The following is a 16,139-nucleotide window of genomic DNA, read 5'->3' on the forward strand; positions in this document are numbered from 1 at the left end:
CTCTGATGACTCGTTCCAAATCTTCCCGTAGGCGGAGAAAGGCGTGTCCTGCAGCGCTAATGAGAGCCTCCTCGCAAACAACTTCTGCACTTACGCAAAACAAGTCACGCAAGCCAGCGCAGACTTCCGATAGCTACAAGAAAGTTGTCATCCTAGTAACAGCACACTCTTTGTAGATATTTTCTGTCCCTAATATTATGTCAAACGAATCTCCAATTCCGGAAATGTTAAGGATTGCTCAGGTAACGAACTGGAATGAGAAAAATGTGATCACATCGAGTTAACCTCAAATTAAACTCTGCTCATGGCGAGTGAAAGAGTAGAGTAACATCGATTCCATTGCAGAGTCATTTTAGCAAGATAAAACGCCTTTCACCGATCAGTATAAAGGAATTTTAACGACGCAGTTCACAAGCTCACAAACGCAGTTTCATCGCGTGATTAAATAACGTTCAAACACGTGAAGTTAGAGACACCTTGACAACTAATGTACATTAAGAGCACATTGGTGCAACGCATCCGGCATGAATACAGTAATCTTCAGTCTGTTTACACGAAAAGTTTTAAAATTTCCCAATACCTATCACTCCGTTCTTGATCATCTCCTTTCGTGACAAAGAGATCATTCAGATTGAAAAATTTCTCAATTTTAACTGACCCTTGACATTGCATGTACCCAGTTTCAAAGCACGCAATTGTTCGACATAGAGGATTTTCTGTATCTCTCGTGTCACGAGCTAAGCCACAAAAACAATACATCATTCAGAGGCTGCTGTAGCAGACATTTGATCGCCGCATGAATGCGCCTCACAATTCCTTCACCGAGCCCGCAGATTCTGTTTCACCAGCAGGCAGGTTTCACTAGGTGAAGTTCGTCTTTTCCGAAAGTTACGAGTCTTTGTCGGGCTCTTCGCTGGTGTGTTATGCAGTAAACGAGCAATTTGCACCACGAAGGAATCCTCTGGGAGATCTGTCTGTCAAACATGGTCTCTAAAAGCAACCTGTCGTTGATTCTGCATTTCCTCCTCATAGTGTGTCTTCTAAACGATGTGGACGCCCAAACAACCGCTCCTGGAGGCGAAGAAGAAGGAGGAGGAGAAGGAGAAGGAAATGGAGGAAAAGAAGGTAAGGTTAGCCGGTTTAATAAACAACATTTGCTGTGAATTACGACAGTATGCATCTTCGTAGATACACAGCTCTTTGCATGCACATCACATTTCTGCGACTTAAACATTTAGTGAGTGTCTGAAATGCCATGAAATGGTTGACCTTCGCAATTATCACTTACATTGTTGAAAACTAAGAAAATATTTTTTGTTTAACCACTGCTAGTTACATTAAAAACCCTACAAGACAAGGAGGAAAATTATGAGAGTGAATTATGGAAACTTCACCAAATTTACCTATTTTACAAATGTAATTATGCAATGCGGAAAGTTTCGCACTCAAAGGCTGCTTTTATTAAAACAAAAATCTATTGAGGAATTTTGATTATGAATTCTGCAGCTTCGACAATAAAAGCTGAAATGGAAGGGATAAATATGCTTTCCGAAGGTTTTTTTACGTGCAGAATGCATTTCTTTGGGAGGTTTTTCTGTTAGCTTATTTCAAGCGCGAGTACAAATGAAGAAACAAAAGGCATTGTTGGGTTGGATACATTATAATTGCTCTCTGTCGCCGAAAGGTTCCATGATTAGTTGTAAACAGTGAATAGGGCTCAAATAATAAACATTGAGACGAAATTGAGACCAGTGTTTAGACAACAGACGGTTAAACGAATGTAAAGTTCATAACTTCAATGCCAAGTTATGTATCAAAGAGCTAATATGTTAAATCCAACTCACGCAATCGATAGAAAAATTATCACGAAATAATATAGTTAAGTGCAAAATTCGATCGCTCCGAATTCAAAGCGAGATGTTGAAAATTCTACCCGCTAGGGAATGTTTCTTAACAGTTTTCAAAGCCTTTTAGGTTCACAAAGAATGCGAATAAATATTTTCAATCCAAAACGGTCAATTGATACGTGTAGCAGGCGGCAATGGTTTGCGTCCAGCAGTTTTAACAATAGAGCATTTTCTGCAAACTGTCTCCTTAAAATAATACTCACTATACATCTATAAGTTACCGCGACGAGAATTATATCAGCAAATAACAAGCCGAAATTCATTTGCTTAGGGTTAATCTTACGACGTTATTTCAGTCAGGTGTTTTTTCAGCCAGAAAAAATTTCCAGCTAGGAAAAAACAGACAGAAGGCTGTTATATTCATGAATCCTAGTTTTACAAAAGTTTGTGAAGACGAGCAATTTCGTAATGTCGTTTCCCGATTATGTGAGTTCCAGTGATTTGAAATTCTTTTTTAATTTGTGCTACGTACTTTCGCAATATGGGTTTGTTTTTCTTTTTGATCGATTTTTAAGTTTGGTTCACAAATTTCGAGAAAGGAGTATTGTTCTAGTACTGGTTTGATTGTGTTACATCAGAATCATGGATTCCTGTCGCCAACAAAAACTGAGAACAGCGCGTCCCTGGTAAAAAAAAAACACTCGCTGCACCTACATATTTCTAAATTTTAGAAAAACCTCACATTACTTTTAAACCCTATTTCAATCCAATTTCGTCTAAAAAGAGCTGTATTTGCAGAAATATTTGCCTCACAGGGATTGTTGGCTATAAAACGTATAAACCCATGAATACGAGAAAAGTTAAAACAATTATTGATAGTTTAAAGTTCAGTACATCTATACTATAAGGACGCAAAAAACAATTCTGGTTTTTTAGACACCAGTCCGTCATTGAACGGTAGAAATTGAGATTTATCTAAGAGAGGGAAGTGCAAAAGCCAGTATTTATAGTTTTCCAATCGGAAGTCACACTTTTTATTGATTAAATTCTGTTAAAATAAGGTGATGTGAATAAGTGTTGAACGAAAAAGTAACTCAACTGTATGAGAACTCTCCTATATCAACACATTCGTTAACATACTCGTTACACTTGTTTCTAAACGATCTCAGTTTTCTTCAGAGTCCTCAAGAATTTCCAGTCTGTATATGAATATTGTAATCAACTGATTAAAGACGAATCATTCCCAGACAACCGTTCACTACGTGTAGACAAAGGGCCAAGTAACATGTTGTTTTTAAATATTGTTCACTTATGCTCCTTCAAGCTTTTCCATTCGTTTCACTCTCAACATTATGGTAACTTTCAAATGATTGTATCATTTTATTCAAGCACAAATTATGAGACATCTTCTGGTGACAAAAAACTTTGTCTTTCCAAAAATACTTAATTTAAATGGTTCAAAAGAGAAATCTTTCGTAAAATCGCAATATTTGAGTAAAGCGGATTACAGCTTATTTGCCACCCTCACAATCTCGAAACAAACGTGTCGCGAAAATTTAACAGAAACAGCTATTTCATGTTTCACGTGGATTATGTTTCTTTTCGTACGTGAGTTTTAATAGTATCCTGCTTATTTAATTCTGCAGGACTTCGTTGTTTCTTGCGCACCGAAAAAACTTTTACACAACTCATTCTCGTCAAAATCAGCCATGGCTCCTTAATGTTTTTCAACGAAAGATATCACAGACCACTATGAGCCGAACTTTTCTTGGTAACCAGAATTAATCCTTTAAACGTTAAGAGTGACTAGTATCTAATTTCTCCTCGTGATATCTCCCATGAATCACACTTTGAGTTTACAAGAATAAAAGAAATAATCAGCAACTAAAGAAGCTTTTGATTGTTATAAAAATTCTCCCTGTTAGCACCTTAGGAAATGTATGGAGAATTTGCATACTGATGTAGCGGAATGGGTTAGGTTAGCCAAGAACTTTGTGTCCTGTCTGCATGGGAAATTTGCCCCTGGCTAAGGCATCGCAATTTCTGCCTGGCAACTGTCTAAAAAGAAATGGCAGCTCTCTAAGCGTGTTGAACGAGGCGCTTTCAAATTTATTCTGTAGCAACAGAGACGTCGCCAGGATTTTTCAAAGAGGTGGGAGGGGAGGTTTATGGTCAAGAGCGAATTCCACACATCTTTCTTGAACTGGGTCATACCGCTTCTCTTCGTATAGCGTATTTTGCAAAGTGTAAGATTTTTTTGTAACTGAATCAAGAAAAATTTATCGTACCGGGGGGAAAGGGATTTGGGACATATCAAGACCCCCTACCCCTGATCAATGCTCATGTGGGAAGTTACCAGCATACCTTCTAATGCAATGATGTTGAAAGTTTTAAAAGAAGAGAATGACGAGGTTGCACAGCTTGGCAAGCAGACAATTTAAAGGCTGGATGGAAAATCCTATCCAGGGGGATTGGGAATACTTCTGCGAGCTTCATGCGACAAAAACCAGGATAAGCTCTGGCTAAATAGGCGACTCAACTCGCTGATCCCCCCTGAAATGATGAGTGTGTTGCTTGTTTTACCAACAGCATGTGACAAAGATTTTGATTTGAGCTTCGTGATTGATGGCAGTGGAAGTATCGAGCAGGCCGGAAAAGGGAATTTTAAGAAGGTGAAGGACTTTGTGAAAAGAATCATAGGGGGATTCAACATTGGAGAAGACAAAACCCATGTTGGTGCCGTGATCTATTCTTCTAGCCAGTATGTTAAAAAAGTCTTTGGGTTAGATAACTACTTCAATTTAGCATCTCTTGAAAGGGCCATTGACGAAATTCCATACCCCTCAGGGGCTACATTCACGGGGAAAGCCATTTCATTGGCCACCAGAGAAATCTATACAAGCAGTAAAGATAGGTCTGACATACCAAATGTCTGCATAGTCATCACTGATGGCAAAGCCACAGACTCCATTGACGAGCCATCAAGGACACTCAGATCAAAGGGGACCACTATAATTGCCATTGGTGTAGGACAAAGTTATGATGAAGCAGAGTTGATAAAAATGGCTGGAAGCCGAAGCAACGTCTACACAGCTGACTTCTCAGACCTGGGCACTGTCATAGAAGACATTAAGCAGTCTGCTTGCCAAGGTTGGTCTTACTCTCAGCGAGGTCTTTGGGCTTTGAGAAATATGTCAAGAAATGATGGAATTTTTATCTTTCCTGTCATAAAGTATGAATGAAAATTTACTCCTTTTTGCATTTTTAGATTCCAAAGATTGTCTTCAAATGTTCTGAAAATTTGACTGAGGAAGAATAATATTAAAAAAAATAGTATAATAATAATGATAATAATAATAATAATAATAATAATATTAATAATAATCATAATAATCACAATAATAGATGTGTCATTTTGTAAACAACTCAGTAACCTGGCTGCATGCCCATTAACAAACAATCTTCTTTTAATTTCCCCTTTAGCTGTTACACATTTCCTTGCAAATTAAGTTTGAGAATTTGGTGTTAGATCTTCTAACTGATAAGTTTGAGTATTCTCATTACCTATTTGTTGGGTAATGCATGGATATTAAAGGGAGAAGTTACATTTAAATCAATTTGGGAGTTAAAAGCTTAAATGGCTGGAAATCAAGCAGTCGGGCTATGATTAAAAAACAAATGCAATTTTGACAACATAAATGAGTATCATTGAGGCATGCTATTTGTGAAAGAGGTGTTTGAAACAAACTTCCACAGTTCTCTGTTATTTTCCGTTCTTTTTGATGTGGTTAAACCTTTAATAACTTGGAAACCTTACTAATTTGGATAAGGACAATTTGAAACAATCATCAAACACTTTGGATTGCCTTTTTTCTTCTCTAAGGTATAAATTCTTATTAGAAACTTTGTCCCATGCATGCTATACGTAAATAATTAAACACCAGTGCTTCTTTCACAACAAAAGTTTATCAACTTTGTTTATTTTTCTCTTACTTATAAGACTCTAATTGTATGCATGTTTTGCATTTTTTTGTTTTCTTTGTACAGCTGACCAGCCTCCGTTACCTCCTCAAAAGGTAACTATGAGTTAATTGTTGTACTGTTGGAGTGATACTGTTAAAATTTGTACAAATTATCTTTCCATGTGGTTTCACTTTTTTCTGTTTGCTAAATGCCATAATGTTCTCTTACTGGATTAAAACCTACTGGTTTAACAACCAGATGTTTCCTCCTCCAAGGTCCAAACTATTAATGTTTAAAAAAATGCCATGGGCGTTTAATTGAGAAAATATGGTAGTTTGATTTTCATACGTACAGCCAAAATTGCTTAATGGTCTGTAGGCCTGTTCCATTGTGCCTGGCAACTTTCAAGCAATTTTAGGTGTTTGGAACAATTTTTGGCGATTCTGGCATCTTTGAGCAGCTTTTCACAAAATCTAGGTTTAGAGCACACATCAAATACGAAAAAGTCAACTATTTCATAAAGGACTCAATTTATGCAAATTTATTGAATGATTACCGACCTTTTGAACACATAACCTGTCAGTTGACAACGTCACGTTCTGTAAGACGCCACATGGTTCATGTGTTTTGTTCCGTTACGATTAATGAATCTCTAATTTTTGCCCATAATTACGACCGACTCCTCCAATTAACGTTTATATAAAAACATCAGGACATTTGGATAGCAACTTAAGACGTTTGGGTGGCACCTTAAGTAATTTTTAGGCAATTTTTTAAAGCAGCTTTTTGGCATTCTAGTGAGCAACTTTGCAGCATATTACGGGCACAATCGGGACATGCCTGGATGGATGCCATTTAACCTTCAGCTAATTTTTCATCCAACATTCGCAACCTTTGGTCTAATTTCAATATTTTGTCTTTCTTAGATTGGGCCCCCTGGCGATCCTGGACCGAAAGGAGATAAGGTAGCTGGATTTTAATTACCTGTTAATCTACTCCACAGTGAATATATTTAGTCGCATCAACTCTTTGCGTCGGCGAATGCAGGCACATGTTCAGCAGCTTCAACTGATTTAGTAGGCTGTATAAGACTACTTACAGTGTATCTAAATTGTGCAAGTTATGATGGTCGCTCAGGGATAGAGTCTAACTGGGCGAAATCTTTAGATTTAGCGGATTATTTTGCCATTCAGTTAGCTCCAAGGACTATTTTGTGTTAGCATGTTATATCCTTTACACATATGTAGTATCTAGCTGGTATAATAATCAACTTTGTGAGAATCAATTTCGCGTTTTTCAAAGATTAAAACTTTTCACGAGTGCACTTCAAAGATTCTCTAATCTTTGAATTGAAGGTATTTTGGTTAACCTTTACAGTTGAGCCATTTACGCCCTAACATCAGTATTCAAGTTCTCAGTACTCTTGTTTACACATTTCCGATGGTATTTACAAGGGGAATTTGTATAGGTAATCACATGAGGCCAAGTACTATTAAGGATTAATTGCACGAGAGTTTTCAAAATTTTCCAAAATTGCCCGAGTCGCGAAGCGACGAGGGCAATTTGGAAAATTTTGAAAACTCAAGTGCAATTAATCCTTAATAGTACGAGGTCTCATGGGATTACTTGTTTATCAATAAAGGGCAAAATTATGCAACGGATTAGCCAATCATTAACAGTTAATCATGCCCTCTCTTGATTACTAAAAATGCTCTCGATTAAGAAAAAATACCCTCTCTCTCAACCAATCAGCACTCAGTAATTTTGCCCTTTATTGATAAGTCTAATAATCGAGTGCTTCAATCTTGAGTTTGCAATAATTTCCTTTATTTTCATGAACTTAATGTTTGCTTTAACATACACCAAGCGACATTGTCTAAAGTAATACCAAATTCTCAGAGAAGAAATGAGAAAAAATGATCTTAGGAGTGAAGTGGTTAACTCAAGGCCTGAATCTGGAGTGTCCTTTTCAGTCCCTGAATGGTTTCCTACTTGGGATTAATTGATTGACTTAGAAAATATGCAAGCTAATAATGTATGCACAAAATTAACAATATTTATTTTGATTTTTTTAGGGAGATCAAGGACCTACTGGAGACGCAGGACCAGGAGGTCTGAGAGGGGATTCGGTATGGAGTGCTTCCCATGTATTATTTAAAAAGGATGAATAAGTAACTTAAAAATTTGTTTGCCTGGAGAGTGGAAAGCTGTACAAGCAAAGACAACAAAGAGAGATTATTTGTAAAATTCAGGCTCTAAGCTTATAAAAATCTTTGCCAAAAATAATGATAAAGAGAACAATAATGTCAATGTCAGTATCAATTTTTTTAAGTTATAGTTTTTTTGAAGGACCAAAATGTTATTTCTGGTAACCACTTTCCAACTTTTAGGAAGTCATATGACAACTTGGAAAAGTGATTTTGAGGGCATTTTTTCAAGTTTTCACTGAGCTTTTGTCCCACCACATCCTGTTAATTAAGAAGGAAGGCAGAAGTGGGATAAGAGCTAATAGTTAAATCTCAACAAAATGGCTTGAAATCACTACCAGAGAACAAAAATAACAAAAGCTACCCTTTTTGAAGGTTAGAGTTTATTTGCTATATTATTTATGGAGTTACAGAGCAGAGCCTAAACTCCCTTACAAAGCTTTATAAAATTATCCTCTTATAGGGAGCTTAGGGACTTTGTGAGAACAGCATTCAATAAGAGAGTTGCAGTAGCCAGCAAAAATGGTTTGTCTGCCATCTTTAGCCTGCTCCTTTTCACCTAATTTTACTATAATTAGTTGTGAAAAACCCTGCAGTGATTAAAATAGCATAATATTATCCTTGCATAGAAAGCTTGGGTACCCTGTACTCTTCTATGAACCAATAACTTATTTGTCAGTTTTAATGCAACCATTTTTATGTGAGTAGGGTGCTGATGGACCAGATGGTCCTCAAGGTGTTCAGGGCCCTCCAGGACTTCAAGGACCTCCAGGACCTCCAGGGCCCATCATAACAGTCCCTCCTGGTGAACCTGGTGGTCCAGATGAAGGTGGACCTGACCCAATTTCCCTTGGAGAGGTAATTATGTCAATCTGTGAATAACTGTAATCTGAAACTAGGTGTTTTTTGTTTTGTTTTTCGCTTTTTTTTTTGTGGTGCTTAATTTGTAAAGTTTCAAATTGTGCAGTTCTCCTAATGATTAGTATTGAGCATTGGGGAAATGGGGTCTACAATCAAGGAATTACTGTATTTATTTTGTCTATAAGCCAAACAATTTTTATACAAATTAAAATTAAAGTTGAGCAAAGTTTGAGACAATTAGAGGGGTTTAACTTATGGTTGAGAGTTTTTGAAAAAATTTATATGAATAGGCATGTATTCACTCATTACCCAAGCTAAATTGAGAGTGTGACTGTACACAAGAAAAGAAGTAGCTGAGTGTGATTTTCCCCTTTTTGGTTATATTAAGGAACACAACAACTTGTAGGCGCATGCAAAGAGGGCAGAATAGATTAACAACTATGTGCCATTACTTTCCAAGAGCTGCATTCTTAAAACAAAACACAAGGACTGACTATCTTTGGTTTGGTGCAACTCAACCCAGGCCGACCTAGTAGTTCGAGCAGAAAAAAAACTTGGTCTGCAACTTACATTACTGATATCATACTTGATTAGTCAGAGGTCTATAGAATCAGTTTTTTTTTCATGGTGATTTTATCTGAAGTTTTTAATTGTGGATGTATAATTATGGTGAAAAAATGTCTTGACACAGTGGCTCTCTCCACCCTCAAGTTTAAATGGCAGCTGCTGGATTGTTAGAGGATCATGTTGAAATGGGGGGAGGGGAGAGTGGGGTAACCTTGCATCTCATGAAGTATTAACCACTTAGATAGTGCATGTTTATATATATAGGTTTTCAACTGAAAGTGAAGTTAGGATAAATTATTCAATGTTGAACTCATTTTTGTCTTTTCAAACAAAAGTCAAATGCAAAAATTTTGTAACCTTTGAATGCTTTCTGAAAAAATTTCTTGACACAGTGGCTCTCTCCACCCATGAGTTTAAACGGGAGCTGCTGGATTGTCAGAGGATCATGTTGAAATTGGGGGGGGGGGGGGAGAAAGGAGAGTGGAGTAACCTTGCATCCCATTCAGGGGGAGTAGTAATGCTTCATTGCTTCATGCCATACTGGTAAACTGCATGTGGCTGGATGGACTACTTGGTTTCGGTGCACCAGTGTGTCTTTTAGACAGCTTGATGGGTAATATTTATAATTAATGGGTTAATTTTTTTGTATCTTTTAAGATAACTAATAACCAAGATGCCAAAGGACCAATAGGAATAATTCGAAGAGTTAAAGGAGAAAAAGGGGCAGATGTAAGTTATGGTGTCATGATTGTCATAGTGATTCTCTTCTTATGTTCAAATATGCAGCCTGGTAAAGTTGTTGAGAGAAGTCAATGTATTATCACACCAACCAACTGATGTATTACTTTCCTATTCACTTGTGTTCTGGATAATATATAGATTTAGCCAAGCCTAAAAGTGGAGCTCGCATTTTTTTTTCCTGCACGTCTCAAGGTCACAATGCCTTGCCCCAGCCAGGACTAGAACCGGGTCGTCCGACTTGGAGCCCAGTGCACTGACCACTGGACTACTGAACAAAGCCGTGGCATTGATGTGCCCACAGTACAGTTGACCACGCATGTTAAAAGTAGCACCTTGTACGGTTGTAACGTTTGAGGTGTAGCCAAGAGCAACTCTAGCTTCTTGAGTGCTCTCCAAACTTCCCAAGTGCTTCATATCTCAATGAACACACAGCTGACATATGAACCAATTGTTTTATAACATTTTTGACCCAATGGAAAATTTTTTTTCTCGAGGGATTTTTTGCTGACGTCATGAGTGTGCGCAATAGGAATATGAGGCATGCTTGTGCAATTGAATTTGATTACACAAATTTACTAGCTATGTTGTAATACCTGTTTGTTGGACAATGTATGGATATTATAGGGATAAGTTAGATGCTAATCACTTCTGAGGGCTAAAGGCTTTAGAATGGTAAAGTGGTCTATGATCACTTACAATTTTTTAAGTTACTTTTTGGATTAATTTTCAGGGTCCCAGTGGTTCAATAGGACCTACTGGTATAGCAGGGCCAGAGGTAGGTTAAACCCTTTACACTCAGACATCAGTATAGTAAGATATTCTTGATACTGTTTTTAATCTCAGTGTATTATTTTTGCAGTGGGGGGATGGGAGGAGAAGAGCAGGGTATGGAGAAGTGGGGAATTTGTTATCCCCTTTTCCTCCCATTTGTTGAACCCGTTGTATCATGTATGATCATTTTACTTCCAAATTGCATGTTCACTGTGTATTTCAAAAGTTTTGAAACCTGGAATACCTTGTACAGAAATAAATGTTAGCCACATTTACTGCTCTTTCTTTTCAGGGAGAAATGGGAGCTCCTGGACAGATTGGTCCACCTGGAGTAAATGGCCAAGCAGTGAGTTTCACGTGTGATCAATTCCTCTATTCTCCTGACTATAAATTTAATCTACTGTAACTGTGATGCTGTCAGGAGAAGTTAGTTGTTGAATGGTTAAGAAATGATGTTTTGACCGATTATAGTGTATGAATCTGTTGCCAATGAGTGATAAAGAAATGACCTGACCTGAGTGGGCAGCTTTATTGAATTGTACTTGTGCTGGAAAGATGACTTGTTGCAAAGGGACACACCTTTTTAGGGTTGGTCCAGGGGTATGCACCCCACCCTCCCACCTCCCAAAAAAAAAAAATGGTATTTGAAATTCTCTGAGAGATGATTTCAAGCATTCTGAGGCACATTTGAATAGTGGTAACCTTTTTCAGCCTTACTTTGACTCAGTTCATAAAACACTTATTGTCTGTCTTTGATCACAATTTAAAAAGAAGCCATCTCAAAATGGTTTCACAGCTTGCTGGTTTTTGTGGCTAATTGGCTTGTAATGATAATCCTGACTACATATTGGTGATACATAGATAAAGAAATTAAACAGTTACTCTTAGGGGCTAAGGAACTATAGGCAACCTTGTCTGCTTGCAGTGTACTGGTGAAAGTTGGGCCTTGGTCATTTTTGGTCCATACTGCCATAATCTTAGGCCAATATTGCCCAGCATGGCCCTCAAGCTGGGTTAATAACTAAAGATGTTGTTATTTTGAATTAAATCTCAGGGAAAGGCAGGTAAAACAGGCAGCCCAGGTGAACCAGGAATGAATGGAGCAGATGTAAGTACTGTAACACAGTTTCTGTGAGTGATGAAACAGAAAATGCTTTGTGCACTAATGTGATTCAGGGGTAATATTGTACAAAGAAATTTGATGCTAGTCACTCTATGGGTCAAAAGGTTAAACTGTCCATGCATGCACAATAGGTATACCTACAAAAATAAAACAAACAAACATCAACCACAGTCTTCTCAGTTGCAATGGTATATAATGGTTCACATGGCTAGTAAAAAAAAAAAACAAAAACAAGAAATTAGGCTACTAAATTTTAAGCACAAGACTGCAACTTGATGACCAGTCTTGAACAGTTGTGTAGTAGGCTGCAATGCTATTCACCTTTGTGGCTGGCTCACTCATTTCAAGTTCTTTTGGAATTGATATCATAGATGTTAGACTCCAGACTTATAGTTCACATCACCAGGAGTTCCATCTTCAAGATATTTCTCTCTACTTGGTGCTGTATCCAGAAATTTGCTTTTAGATCATAATATCATTTGTGGAATAATTTCTAATGATTGCACCTTCAGATCATTTCATACTCTATTATTTCCCAAATTCCACCCCTTGAAATTGCTGATTCTGACTGTCCCATTCATGATAAAAATTAATCCTGCGTCTCCTCTCTTTCTACTCTAAATTCCAGGATTTGGGCCTTCAAATGAGCCCAATCCAGAAGCCAGAAAAACCTATTGGGGATCCTCAATTTAAGTCTTACCGAAAACCATCATTTAATATCATTATTGGAATTCACTTTAATTAACATTTGTTATTTTAACAAACTACAGGGTGTACCAGGACCTCCGGGTAATGCTGGGGACCCTGGGGAACCGGGACTAAGTGTAAGATGAACCTTTGATAACGTTTCATTTTTAAAGTATAACTAACATGTCGTATGAGTGATCACTCTTGGTGTAGATTGCGTTCATATTGCAAGTCTTCTTCAGGAAATGCAGAGAAGTGCACTGGTTATCAGTTGACCCTTTAACACCCAGGTCAAATTTTCAATCCTCCCTACTGTCAACCATACAATTCTTACAATGTTAGTTCTGAGAATTTAGTATTGGATCAAGCAATTATTCCCAAATTGATATTTTTCTTTATTCTCATCACTTATCTGGTTGATATTGTATTGATATTGTGAGGAGAAATTCTGTCTTGGACACTCACAGGAGTTAAAGGGTTAACCTCAGTCTACAGTTTCACTTTTGGGGAAAATTTGTACCATTCAACAATTTTGTAAGGAACCTCCAAGGATTTTTATAGGGACATGCTGTTCTTGTTTTATTAGGAATAATAAAAGTCCACTCAGCACAAATGAGATAGGAATTGAACACTTTTGTGATAAAGATCAAACAAACAGGAGAAAACTCAACTTCATTGTGTTGCTGTTTAAAAACCACTCAGGTCTCTTCTAGGAGTGTGAATTTAGTACTGAGTTGTTTGTTGATTGAAATGTTTATTGAAAACAAAAGCTGTGCAATCTGTGCATTGCAATAATTGTATCGTTAGAGTGAATGCTTTTCTTGAGTTCCTTGTTGTGTGTAAGTGAGTTCTAAAATTGGTTTTCTGTTTGGGGAAGTCCCAAGATTTTGCAGATCTACCGTAGGCTATTATAACTAGAACCATCAATTAATAATTTTGTTGTCTTCATTTTTACATTCATATTTTATTTGCTACTTCTCCTCATATTCATGCAAATTTTTTACCAAAGATGATGATTCTACATTCCATGTTCTAAATGATGCATTATGCAATCTGCATTATGCATTGAGCAAGTATTGTTCCATACTTCACATGACATGCACACACACATCTTTGCTCTCCACCTTCCTCTGTCACTTCATTCATATACTCCATATTCCCCATGCTCAATCCACACTGCACCTTCCACCTTTTCTTACAGATATATTCCTCATTTCACTCTTTAATAACAGCTTCTTCTAGTCATTCAACTTTCTTCTTTAAACTTTTCCAGAGATATCATATTACTGTGTATACTTATGAATTTCATTGTAATCTTACCTAACTATCAGGGACCCCCAGGTGTTTCAGGCGTCCCTGGTCTTTCTGGTATAAAAGGAGATCGTGTAAGTTTCTGGAAGGGTTTTTTCTTAATCTATGTGCCTGAATATAATGCTCATTATTGTTTCTGATATGTATTTTTCAAGAAAAATAAGTTTGTATACATGTAGCTTGTTTGACCAATAGTTTCTTTCTGTGTAAATTACTAAAAAGAACGTTGAAGTCAGGGTCTTCATCAGGAAATGTGATCACAGAAAAAATAAAGCAACTGGGAAATATTTTCCAAATTAAAACATCTCTGCCAACAAACCACTGAAATTTAGCCACAGAATTCTGGGTAGTAGGAGTAGAATTTTCTGACTTTTACACAAACATCCTTCACACTGAAACTCCTCTTTGTGGATTCAGGAAAAAATAATTCAAGCAGTCTGTAAGTTTACATAGAAGGAATTCCTTTTCCACATTCATCAGTTGCATTGACATTTTATATATTAAAGGGTTTTTTATGGGTCCTGGAAAACCTGGAAAGTTCTGGAATTTAATTTTCATTGACATTTTTGAAAGTCCTGGAGAGAGACTACAAGTTGTAGAAAATCCTGGAAATCTGCTTAACTCAAGCTATAAAGTTTTCAAAATTAAGGCTATAAGACATGTATGTAGACTATACAGTATGGAGAATTGATCTTGAAATATCTGGAATGAAAGGGTTTGAATTTGGTGCAATTTGAAGTCCTGGAAAAATGAATTTGAGTCCTGGAAGAGTCCTTGAAAAAGGGTACATTAATCTTGATACTATGATGACTTTTTTCCCAGGGAGCACAAGGAACTCAGGGAGACCCAGGTGAACAGGGTAGCCCTGGAGCAAGGGTAAATAAATTATGTTTAATTTGCATGATCTGTAAAGAGTTGTCAAGAGGTATTTAATGGAAAATGGTGTATTGTTACAGTATTGAATCAAAATGATGTAAGAAGTATTTTTGATGTTGCTCGGGTAGCAGAGAATCCAACTGTACACTGTATGGTTTAAGAGGAGTTTTTCATGACATTTTTATTTTCAAAGACTGCATGGTAGGGGGGGAAAGGAATGTAAGAGATGAGGAAGGGGGAGGGGTGGTTTGAAAGTCATTGGTCAAAGTTTGTCAAAGTGTAATAAATTCTTCTTATTATTTGTGGTATATCTAGACTTCCTGGAATTGTTATGTTTACTAAATTTCACTTTGATCTTTAAATTTCTCTATTGATGATTGATAATTTTGGTACTGTTGTAGGGACCTGGTGGTGAGAATGGCAGGCCTGGTGCTGATGGAGCACCTGTAAGTACCTGAAGAATGTCTGCAACAAAAACAACTTTTTATTTTTAACCTACATTACTTTACATAATACTTAAAAAAATATATTTCATGAAAAATGGAGAGAGTTGCTTGGCAGGATCCCAAGTACAATCCTGCCTGGGATATGATTTCCTAGGTGGGGAAACTATCTGAAATTTGAGGCAGGATCCCAAGAGGGATTGGTGGGATTCTAGGTTTAACCCTACCTGAAAAAGGCAGGATCCTACCTGGGACACACCTGGGATCCCAGGTGGGATTGGCAGGATCCCACCTTATATTTTTACCTGGGTTCAGGCAGCCCATAATAACCATTCGGGGCTAAAAAGATAGGGCAGCCTTACGTAGGTTATTAATAAATTATTATATTGAAGGGTCAGGTACCACACATGAGCACACATTACACATAAAAAGAAAAAAGGAAAAAAGCTAGCTGAAAAAGAAGACAAAAAACTGTAGGGATTAATTGTCTTTTTTCTGATGGTGTTTCCTAACTACTGTAAAATTCAGGAATTTCATTCAGGGTTGGGAAAGGGTAAATTGGTGGCTGCGAAGAGGAGTTTGCTTAGCTGATTACTTTCAAAATCTCAACCAAAGGAATAATGAATAGTATTTATATCTCATATTTTCCTCAAGAATCCTCTTGAAAATTAATTAACTTTGAAGGTGTAAAATGAAGGTATTTTACAAGTAAAAGTATTTGTATTAGAGAACTTATAAATTA

At 37.0% G+C, this 16,139-nt stretch overlaps 1 protein-coding gene across 3 annotated transcripts in view; it reads left to right on the top strand.

Moving 5' to 3' along the window:
• The first annotated feature begins 585 nt into the window (after positions 1-585).
• LOC113685696 (uncharacterized) overlaps positions 586-16,139 on the top strand; it is a 46,462-nt gene continuing 30,908 nt past the window's right edge. The window contains exons 1-14 of one of the 3 annotated variants that reach the window (XM_089181673.1): positions 586-1,125; positions 4,437-4,997; positions 5,895-5,923; positions 6,737-6,775; positions 7,886-7,939; positions 8,726-8,875; positions 10,103-10,174; positions 10,917-10,961; positions 11,250-11,303; positions 12,012-12,065; positions 12,851-12,904; positions 14,099-14,152; positions 14,901-14,954; positions 15,356-15,400. In XM_089181673.1, coding sequence (XP_089037799.1) covers positions 984-1,125; positions 4,437-4,997; positions 5,895-5,923; positions 6,737-6,775; positions 7,886-7,939; positions 8,726-8,875; positions 10,103-10,174; positions 10,917-10,961; positions 11,250-11,303; positions 12,012-12,065; positions 12,851-12,904; positions 14,099-14,152; positions 14,901-14,954; positions 15,356-15,400 — 1,407 coding nt within the window. In that variant the 5' untranslated portion in view covers positions 586-983. Of the gene's footprint in view, positions 1,126-4,436; positions 4,998-5,894; positions 5,924-6,736; positions 6,776-6,912; positions 7,166-7,885; positions 7,940-8,725; positions 8,876-10,102; positions 10,175-10,916; positions 10,962-11,249; positions 11,304-12,011; positions 12,066-12,850; positions 12,905-14,098; positions 14,153-14,900; positions 14,955-15,355; positions 15,401-16,139 lie in introns of those variants that run through there. The other 2 variants (XM_089181674.1, XM_089181675.1) reach the window with 2 other exon arrangements.

This window comes from Pocillopora damicornis, chromosome 9 (genome assembly GCF_964200805.1).
Source record: "Pocillopora damicornis chromosome 9, jaPocDami1.2, whole genome shotgun sequence".
NCBI lineage: Eukaryota > Metazoa > Cnidaria > Anthozoa > Scleractinia > Pocilloporidae > Pocillopora > Pocillopora damicornis.